The sequence below is a fragment of the Prosopis cineraria genome, unplaced genomic scaffold, assembly GCF_029017545.1.
Source record: "Prosopis cineraria cultivar Desert tree isolate PC_DT_omini unplaced genomic scaffold, ASM2901754v1 PC1354, whole genome shotgun sequence".
NCBI lineage: Eukaryota > Viridiplantae > Streptophyta > Magnoliopsida > Fabales > Fabaceae > Prosopis > Prosopis cineraria.
The window spans coordinates 1-11246 of NW_026556679.1; the positions used below are offsets into that span (position 1 = coordinate 1).

At 33.2% G+C, this 11246-nt stretch overlaps 1 protein-coding gene across 1 annotated transcript; it reads right to left on the reverse strand.

Annotated features, from left to right (window-relative positions):
* Positions 1–6728: 6728 nt before the first annotated feature.
* Positions 6729–10167, reverse strand: LOC129299932 (tubulin alpha-5 chain-like). The gene is made up of 5 exons (XM_054938430.1): positions 9932–10167; positions 8732–8946; positions 8437–8636; positions 7467–7975; positions 6729–7249 (listed from the first exon to the last, which is right to left on the reverse strand). Exons 1-5 carry the CDS (start codon positions 10042–10044, stop codon positions 6940–6942), a joined length of 1347 nt encoding a protein of 448 aa, XP_054794405.1. The 5' UTR covers positions 10045–10167; the 3' UTR covers positions 6729–6939.
* Between the last annotated feature and the right edge of the window lie 1079 nt (positions 10168–11246).

An 11246-nucleotide genomic window follows, 5' to 3' on the forward strand; every position in this document is an offset into this window, starting at 1 on the left:
ATGTCTTTATTCAATTAAAAATAAAGAAAAGTAGCAAAACTTTATTTTGGGATAAAGCCGTATGTAATTTCAAAGTGCTTTGGCTTACCCTAGGATTATCACTCAAGCTGGTTCTTCTGAATTGCCTTGAGAGCAGGACATAGCTTTGTGATACTGATACGACTACGATCTTAGAGCTAGACCCATCGTGGATGTCCTCAGCTGTTGCTCTTCATGTTTGGTTTGGCATGTGTCAGTGGTAAGATACGATGAATTGTGTGTATCAATCAAACCGTGTTATCTGTTACTTGCACTCTTCTCCACATTGAATTTGCCGATCCGCTTAATCTTTTTATCTTTTTTAATTCGGGGCATGTCTTAAAGTAGGTTTCGTTTTTTTGCTTTTTTTTTTTTATAAAACTTTTTTCTTCCTTTCCTTTGCAGTATCTCTGAAAGATTTTGTTAATAAACCATTGCTCCACTTATTTTGATGTCCTCATGCTTTATCTTATCATGAATGGTTGTAAGATTTGATAGATCTTTCATATGATGTGGATGGATGTAGTTATATTCTACTGCAACACTGGAAAAATCGTGAATTTAAGTGCAAGAATGATTAATGAAGGTATATACAATTTTTAGAGGATGCTTCATGTTATTGATATATATTTGATGTTATGAGGCTAGTGTGTTTGTGATTTTCTGGTTAAATGATATAATAACAAGGTGATTGCCTTATTTTTTAACTTTCTAATTGCTTTTTCGGTTTTGTTTGGGGACTTGATTTGATTTTTTTTTTTAACCTGCAAGAGGATTTTATATTTAACATTTCGATTTTTATTTTTAAAAAATTAGGGATAACTTAATGTGGCCGTTTTTAAAAATAAAAGAAAAATATTGCAATTAAAACTGATTGCATGTTGGCAAAAGAGCGAGACGTTTGGAGTGGTTTGTTGGCTTTTGTGGAAGCGTAGGAGTGAGCGTGTTTTCTTGCAGAACACTGATTCAATTACAGCTTGTGTGGCTGAGGCACGTGGCATTGCACAATGTACGCCTGAGAGAGACATCAATCTGATGAGAGTTCCTGTTATGCATGGTGGCGGAGGAAGCGTCTTCGTTCTAACCCGACACATGCTAGTGGATGTGGAGGGTTGATCTATCTTTTGCTTCTGCACAAATTTTGGAAGCCTTCTTCGGCTGGAGCTATGGGATTTCATCGAGCCTGGAATAAAGAAATGCGCTGCGTGCATGATTCCATGAAAGCTATTTCTTCGATCTGGTGGTTCTGATGCACATGAGAACTGGGCAGTTATATGCTCCAGAGGGAGTGGCAGGTCGAAGTTCTGAAGATTGATCGTCAGAGAAACGAGGCAGCGAATCGACTTGCTAAGCACACTTTGGGACAGTCCAACCCTCTGAAGATTCTTATTGGAGCAGAAGCTTGCACGATCTTGAGGGATGTCGAGCCTGGTTAATTTCTTTATTGCGCTTTTTTTTTTTCGTTTATTGTTGTCGCTTTTTTTTTTTCTCTGACCATAAAAAAAAAGAAAAAAAAATAAGGCTTCTTTTTAATTTTATATTATATATTGATATTATAAAATTTATATGGATATACTATATAAATAGTATAAAATAGACTAAAACGGAATCGAGTATGTATTTCTAACTTATCTATTTGAATGCAACATCAACTGAATTTTATGAACGAGGCTGGGATCAGATTTTAAAGCAACTAACAAAGGCATAAACAAACTTGGTTCACCGCTTTGGAATAGGGCAAGGACGGGCTTCTTATTATTATCAAGTCAAACTTGGTCCGGCCCAAAGTGTATCCACCCTTCTTGCACTCAATTGTGTCAAGTGTTGTCGATTCATAACTTCAGACTAATTCTTCACAACTACATTTTGTTTGTTTTTCTAAATAAATCAGAATAAATTAAATTTCATTTCCAAAAAAAGAACGGTGTAACCTTCTCAAATATCCACTCAATATATAAGAAGATTACAATATTATTACTTGCCTCACATCAATTACAATAATCAAATTTCATTTCAAAAGTTTCGCCCGAAAATTTATTTTGTAAAATCATTCAATTCAGAATACAATCAGAGAAACAAATAGCGAAAACAAATCATACACTCCTCTAATACGTAGTGGGCATAATCCACTAACATTCCAATCCTAATGACATGCATTTTCATCATAAAATAAAATTAAGAATTGGTCTATCCGCCGCGGCGTGCAATTCATGCACTGTGGCATGTGGCACAAAGCCACACGCTCATCCTTTCTATGCCGTGTGCTGCTGCATGTATCACCATGCACCACGGTGCACCTGTAAAAATGACAAACCTCTAGCGTGCGTCATTTTCACATACGACATCCAATCGGAGTGATTCAAGTATCCACACGTAGCGTAACTCATAAGCTAACTAATGAGATAGGTTTGGACATGATATAACGATTCGATCAAAATTCAAACACTCAAGTGTAAAAAGTTATTTTAAAAAAAAATCACACCAAGTGCTCAAATTGATCTTTTTCTCTCATTAGACTATACTAGGCCTTAAATCAAGTCTAGAAGGATCTAATATACCTGATTGACCATAATTAAATACGACCATACTCATATATCAAAATTTGACCCTTTATGGTCAATTTCACACAATTTCACAATTTTATACACTTTGCCATTTCTTGACATAACTTAAACCCACTTGGCCTATTCTAATCCCATTCATATACAATCATGTTCACAATAAAATCTTAACCTTCAAATTACTCATTTTATCATAATTCGTCCCTTGGCTTAAGACTTACCAACACACAATCATTTCAACACAATATACTCAAATCATGGCCTCTTGTTTCAATCAACACATATACATATAATCGAACTAGATTTCACAAAATTTCAATTCAATTCATGCATGCAACCCTATGACAACTCATTTACATATATATACACATAAAATCATGGTTCAGTTCATTACACAGACTCAAAATACACAGCTTCACCACTCAAGCTGGTTCAGACTCTTTTTCCTTACTTTGATCACTTCCCGATCCTGTAAATATGTAACTATGAGGGTGAGATAAAAATCTCAGTAACAGAATAACTCACTTCTATTAACTATCACTTTCAACAACATGAAAGTAGAGCATATTATATCATTAAAACCTCATATAGCATTTATAACACATATCTTATTTCATTCTTGACTTTTCATCAATTACATGGGATTCCATGTCATCTTGAGCATATCTCATCATATCACATAGTATGCTAGCATAATCACTATTGACCGAACCTTCAAATCACTTTAAACACGAACTATAGGCTCACTTTAGAACAATGTGCACTCTCGTTGGCCTTGAGTTCACCTGCAGTGGTAGAATCACCCGGCCAAAGATGTTCTAACTCATAATATGGACTATGGTTTCCCCTAATATATATAATAGGGCGTCGTTTATTCCAACACTATATCACAAAGATATTAAGGAATTTCTCATCTCTAACATCGCACCTCAATAGGTACTAAAGAGATCTTCTCCAACACCGCACTTCAATAGGCACTAAGGAGAATTGTTTCCAACACCGCACTCTATCAGGTACTAAGAAAACTTCGCCATATGGTCTTTATCATCGTCTCCACTTAGGTAAACTCTCACCCCTATGATCATGCTTTTTTGAACTATTTAAGATTCTCATTTATCATTTCACACTTTCTTACACATAATATATACAAATAATACTCTACATCATAAAACACACATTTCAATGCTTTATTTTAACTAAAAGCCATTTCACACAAAAATCACTTAATGCTACAAAATATGCTCAATTTAAAACTGTTTCATGCACTACATGGCATACTAACATACAGTTACAATAAATAATCAAACAAAGAAAGTTATTCAGTTACCTCAACCTTTCTATCACTAGAAAGATTACCCATAGATTTCAACTATCACACAAACTTATCTTAAGCTTCCCTCCTTTACTCACGCGTCCAATATTCTAATCTGAACACATTTAGCACATTTAGTCATTTGGTTCATTTTGATCAAAAATTTATTTTTACCACTTAGGGATATATCCATCAATAAATTCTTTTTCATTAATCTATTTTAGGTCTATTACTACTCAATTACTATTCTACATCATGTCAACTGGTCTTATTTTACTCAAATTAGATTTTTTGCCCTAACTTTTTCTCTTTAAAGGCTAAAATTGAGCCTATGAGTTTAAATCTCTACTATTTAACTTTAAACTAATCGCAAATCTCTAATTTAACTCTCGAAAACCTTTTTATTACTATTCAGTAAGAATCAAACCTCTTAAATTTCATTGATTTAATTTCCCTATAACTCATTTTTAGAAAAATTTGTGTAGAATGGAATGTAAGAGTTATACGTAGCTTATTTGACAAGTTATCAATCCAATCACCTTCCAATGACCTTAAATAGCTTGATTTGGCTTCTCAGTCCTTTACCTCTTCTCTCTCGTGAGTTTTTCATATTTTTACTTTTGAAAATCACCCAATTTCATGACTTAAGAAGTGATTTTTTGATTCATGTGCCGTGACACACACAGCATAAGTTGCAACGCGTGGCACAGTGAAATTTATTCTCATCACATACACTTGTTTCAACCCAAAATGCACTCTTCTTGCTTGTATCTATTCATACAATACACCAACAAGTCAAATTATTAAGGAATCATCTGAATCTCTAATCCTATACTAATTACCATCCTCCCTCAATTAACCATTAAACTTGAGATTAAGAAATTCAGGATGTTATAGACGATATATTCAGAATCTATATATTAATTCTATTTAAATGAAAATAACTTCCAAATTGAACTTATTGATGATTTTAATGTTGACAAAACACAAATTAATTCCAAATTAATCTTTACAAATGTTTGGGTAATGTTTTGGTTCACTCTAATAAAAAATAGTTTAATTACCTATTTTAATACAATGATAGATAGATAGATTGGTGAAAGACAGTTTTATTTGTACAAGTTTAACAGTGTGTCAACTACTGCCACGATTACTGCTAAATTTAACATAGATTCAAGAGGGGAAAATGAAATAGTATTGCATATTTCATTTTTCTCTTGACCTAAATATCATATATATTTCAAGTTAAAATGAGGCATACAATAGATTATTTAAAGGGTAAAGGGGCAAAAATATTCAAAACATGGTCAACTAGGAAAACTCAGTATCCTAAAATGAGAAAAATGATATAAATACCCATAATGTTATATGAATGGGTGCAAAAGTGACTAAACTATTAATTTTGACCTAATGTCATTAACTTTGATCGTTAAATGTTGACTGTGCATGTCATGTTTTAACCTTTGCTAACATGGACTAATAAAAGAGCAAAAATACTTATAAAATCATTGATTAGGAACAAAAATACCTATAACATTATCAGAGTTGGTGTAAAAGTGGTCAATCCATCAAATCCATTAAATGTTGACTCTTTAGCTAACACCTAAGTAGAAGTTGACCAGTTTTTATTGATATAGACAAAAAATATTCCCAAATAAAATTCTCTAGAGGTTAATCGATCATTGTATAAATATCATATGAGAAAATATCATTTTAACTGAATATCAAATTAAATTGCTTATTTTTTTTGCAGCAATGGTGAAAACCATTTGAAAATTTTGAACCTATCATAAATAAAATTGTTTTAAGATTGTGATAGTGTTCGTAAGGTAAGGCAGCGTAGGAGGTGTGCTCAGTCTCAATCTTTGATTGTGTACAACCTATTTTACTATGTTGAATCTCAAGTTTTACAAACAAGAAAAATGAGAAAAGAGAGAGCAACGAAGGGGGTAGATATGTGACAATGGAAAGAAAACATATGGCATGAATTTTGATGGATTGGTCATTATTACACCTACTAAAGTAACATTATGAGTACCTATATGATGACTGATCAACCTCTATAAAAATTCATCTGAAAATATTTTTTGTTTATATCAGCAAAAAAAGGATCAATTTTGCTTAGGTGTCAACTAATCGATCAACATTTAAGAGATTTGATGAATTAATCACTTTTACACCAATGCTGATAATGTTATGGGTATTTTTACTCCTGACAACAACTTCGTAAGTATTTTTGTCCATTTATTAGTCTACATCAATAAAGACTGACACGTGACATGTATAATTTGCATTTAACTGTTAAAGTTAACAACATTAGGTCAAAATTAATAATTTAATTATTTTTTCACTTACTCATATAATATTATGAGTATTTATATCATTTTTCTCACTTTAAAATACTAAGTGCCCCTAATTGATCACTTTGTGAGTTTTTTTTACTTCTTTACCCGTATTTAAATTGTAAATGACATAACATCATATTTTTTAACAATAAAAAAAAGTGACATTTAGGAACCGAAATTTTAAAAGAATAAGTTAACAATAAATATTATGGAACAACGTATTGAACCTATTCAATTTCATAGATGTCCCAGACTCCACAAATGTATGGGCTCTCCAAAGAGTTACAATGACCAAGTGACCCTACATAGTAGCACCTGTTCATTCAACAATTCATTATTAAATTGATGTTAAAACACGTATATTTTTAATAATCTGTGGGCTTATTATAAATTTTGCCTTTTATATTAATGTCGGTCATCTTTTTTTCTGGGCCGAAATGTCGATCATCTTCCAACCTTACTGTTATTACAACAGCAAAGTTACACATCTAATTTCCAGTAGAAGCAAGCAATTTGATTCTAAAACTGCCATCATGCATCATGGAGATAAATGATCTCAAATCTCTAATTGGGAATCATGTTTTAATAAAAAAGCCACAACACTACAAACATCGGCAAGAATAGGCAGTGCAGTGTTAGAGATACAATACAGAGGGATAAGAAAAGAGATGTAGGTGGGTAATGCTGAAGGAAAGATTTGATATCAGAAACCTTCTTCTTCCTCCTCCTCCAGGCCTTCTGCCCCAACTTCTTCGTAGTCCTTTTCAAGAGCAGCAAGATCCTCACGGGCTTCTGAGAATTCACCTTCTTCCATTCCCTCACCCACATACCAGTGGACAAATGCTCGCTTAGCATACATCAGATCGAATTTGTGGTCGATACGAGCGAAAACCTCAGCCACTGCTGTGTTATTGCTTATCATACAGACCGCACGCTGCACCCTGGCAAGATCACCTCCAGGCACCACTGTTGGAGGCTGGTAATTGATACCGCACTTGAAACCAGTAGGACACCTACAAGTAGTCACGAAAATCAAGCCTTCAGAGAACGTTAAAGAGAATTTCAAGTCCAAAGATTATGTACTCCTCTTCCCTGCCCCAACAGAGGAATATTTTTCTGTTTAAGCAATTGGTATATAGCAGGAACAAGAAAAGCCTTAGTACGTAAGTGATCGGAAAGATAGAATGACAACAACAGAAACAGAACCACTAGGCAGGGAATTTCAATTACCAGTCAACAAACTGAACGGTCCGCTTTGTCTTGATAGTAGCAACGGCACTATTCACATCTTTGGGCACAACATCTCCACGATACATCAGGCAGCATGCCATGTATTTGCCGTGTCTTGGATCACACTTAGCCATCATGCTTGATGGCTCAAAGACAGCGCTGGTGATCTCGGGAACTGATAGCTGCTCATGGTAAGCTTTTGCGGCAGAGATTACAGGAGCATAAGATGAGAGCATAAAATGGATCCGAGGGTATGGCACAAGGTTGGTCTGGAACTCAGTAATATCTACATTAATTGCACCATCAAATCTCAAGGAAGTGGTTAAGGAAGAGATAATTTGAGATATCAAGCGATTCAAATTCGTGTAGGTTGGCCTCTCTATGTCTAATGATCTTCTACAGATGTCATATATAGCTTCATTGTCCAAAAGCACAACCACATCAGTGTGCTCAAGAAGAGAATGAGTGGAAAGGACACTGTTGTAAGGTTCAACGACTGCAGTAGATATCTGCATTTACAATAGTTATAGTGGTACTGTTAGGACAATCCACATTATGCATCAACTATTAAAGCATAATGACACAATCACAAATAACAAGTAACAAATACATAAGAAAGCATAAAACATGCATCAAGTTTTCTAAGAAGTCACTCATTAAAGATAAGGCAATAATGGGAAAACTGCTTGAATAAGTTTAACCTTCTAGATACCAATATTATTTCCTTACAGCGTGTGTGTGTGTGTGTAAATGAAATTTTTTGCTATCAGGATATCCTCTAATATATCTCTGAAGTCTCCTTCAGAATTTCCCTAGGCAAGGAAGAAATGTAATTATTAAAAGATTATGCTATGAATTAAAAAAGGTCAGTAAGCACAGGGTGAAATGTTAAGTTGTTAAGCAGTATTTGATGCTCCACAAAGAAATTATATTCTTCTATTCTTATTTGCTAAGGATTTTAAGCAAGCACCTGAGGAGAAGGATAAATGGTAAAGCCAAGTTTTGACTTCTTCCCATAATCTACAGATAATCGTTCCAAGATCAATGATCCCAAACCAGAACCAGTGCCACCACCAACAGCATTGAAAACTAAGAACCCTTGCAAACCAGTGCAATTGTCTGCTAATTTCCTCACACGATCAAGGCATAGGTCAACAACTTCCCTTCCAACTGCAGCACAGATAAGCCAATAAGTGGCACTGTTCAGTCAAACAAGGTAATAGAAAATTTAGACCTGGGTAAGGCTGGGTTAGAAATCGAGCTACCAGTGTAATGTCCCCTAGCAAAGTTATTAGCAGCATCTTCCTTGCCAGAAATCAGTTGCTCAGGATGAAAGAGTTGCCTGTAAGGACCGGACCTCACTTCATCAATAACAGTAGGTTCCAGATCAACAAATACAGCCCTTGGCACATGTTTGCCAGATCCAGTCTCACTGAAGAAAGTGTTAAAAGCATCATCTCCGACGCCAACGGAGGAATCACTGCAAGTAGGTAAATGAACATTGTTTGGCCAAGAAGAGAGGGAAAAACAATACCACGGTACGTTAAAAATAAGGTTCTATTCTTCAAGGTAATCAAAATTTAAAGGATGAAACCACTCGATCCCCCAAATTGCATTGTAATCTAAGATCTCACCAACAGTCCACTTATTTTAGCTAACTGAAGCTACAAATCAATGACAAGATTTATATTCCCGTGATAATAGGAAACAGAAGAAGTTTACAAATGAGAATTCTTTTACTTATTTCCGTTACATTCCTTCTGCTCTTTTACCCATGAAATGAGGGACCTAGTAATTTTCTTTTTCAGTTCATGAATAGGAACAATAGTGTTCGCTTCAAAAGTAAATTCATAATCGTTAAGATAGGAATAATTCCAAATCCTTTTTTTTTTTTTAACGTATGTATCTCAATTCAAGAAGCACTTCGGTAAATAATACCAATACCGTGAAACACCGTCATAATTAGAAACAACAAGTTATGGGAAGCGAAATCACAGAGTTGAAATATGGTTTTAAAAAAAAAAAAACCAGCGTCAATTGCTTGATATGCATTAGTATGTTACTCCACAGAAATTATCATAGAGAGATAAAACGAATACAGGAGGATCAGAAAACTTAATAATTAAGAAACAAAGATGAGCGAGATACGTTATTTTACGGGGTAACCGTCAAAATGAAGAACTAAATTCGATAATTAAAGCAAGATCAAGTTCAAAAATTTGATTCGTTGAGGTTTTTAATGTTTTGGGAACCACAAAGAAAATAAAAACGAAATATACTAGAAAATTAAACACCAGAGCTAAAAAAAAAAAAAAAAAGATGACATCCAAAATTAACCAGAAGAACGTATTTCTACGGAAGTAAAAGACTCTGATCATGTAAAACAGTACGAGAATTCCAATCGCTAGAGAAGCATTTAGGCGCATAACGTCCCACAAACAAAATGAAAACAAAAAGAAATATACCTGGGCATCAAGCCGTCAGGCTGAATTTGATGCTCAAGGCAATAAAGCTCCCAGCATGAATTCCCCACCTGAATTCCAGCTTGACCAATATGAATACTTATTATTTCTCTCATCCTTCCCCCTCTTTCGTAGCTCTCTTTTTTCCCTCTGTTACAATATATATATATATATATATATATATAACTGGAAAAATATGAATGGCAGAGTAAACCAGAGAGAGAGAGAGGGAGGGAGGGAGGGAGAGGGAGACCTCCTTTTTTCCTTCTTTGACGTTCACAGCGAGTCGAGGCCTGATGGCCAATGGTCACGATGATAAATAAATAGCAAAGAGAAAAAGGAAAATAGAAAAGCCCAATCTCTAACCGTCAATTCAATCCCTTACTTAATAATTAATGAACGGCGAAAAATTACAAATTAAAGTGGGTCCAAGGCTTGGCGCCAACTTTTTTGTGTTTTTTATTTTGATCTATTTGGAAGTCGAGTAAAGCTTTCTTTTTTAATCGGCGCCAACTTTTTTGTGATTTTTATTTTGATCCATTTTGGAAGTCGAGTAAAGCTTTCTTTTTTTTTTTTCTTTTTTTTCGGCTGCTACCTTTCTTATCTTTGTTTTTTTTTTGTTGATATATATATATATATATATATATATTTCAATCTTTCAGAAATAATTTATAAAATAATACACCCACTCAATATTTGAAAAATTAGTAATTCAAACCAAATTTAAATAAATTCAAAAAAACAAGTAAGAACGAGCTTAATAATATTATATTTTTAACTTAAAAACTTTGGTGAAGCCCAAGTTCGGACTTAGTTCAAAATCCAAATACTTGAATAGTATTTTAATTTTTTAAATATATATATAATATATTAAATGTTAAGAGATTATATTTTTTTTTTGGTCAAAAAGAGATTATATATTTAAATACATTATTATAAATATTTTTTAAATAAATTAAAATATTAATATTGTTTTTATTTTTATTATTTTAAACTTATAAAATATATTTACAAAGATATTTAAAATATATTTGAATCTTAATTTTTAAAATTTAAGACCTACAATTTTTTTTAAAAAAATTGAGTCTTCTACATTTTTAAAATATTACAAAGCATATTTTATATTTTTTTGATTATAATAACGTAATTAATTTTAAAATACAAATTATAATTATTTTTAAAATGGATTTTTTTAAAAAAATTCATACCAGACTAAATAAGCTTGAAGCTTAAGAATATTTAAGCTGATCTTGACTACATAAATTTTTATAAGTTCTGGTTTATTGAAATGGTCGGCCTAAATTACCAATTCTATTTA

What these genes read in the sequence shown, in the direction of transcription:
- LOC129299932 (XM_054938430.1), bottom strand. Translation starts at nt 10,044, where the DNA reads ATGAGAGAAATAATAAGTATTCATATTGGTCAAGCTGGAATTCAGGTG. An exon ending in TGCTAGGGGACATTACACTG is followed by an intron (nt 8,637 to 8,731) that starts GTAGCTCGATTT and finishes TCTGTGCTGCAG; the next exon opens with TTGGAAGGGAAGTTGTTGAC. An exon ending in CCATTTATCCTTCTCCTCAG is followed by an intron (nt 7,976 to 8,436) that starts GTGCTTGCTTAA and finishes TTGTAAATGCAG; the next exon opens with ATATCTACTGCAGTCGTTGA.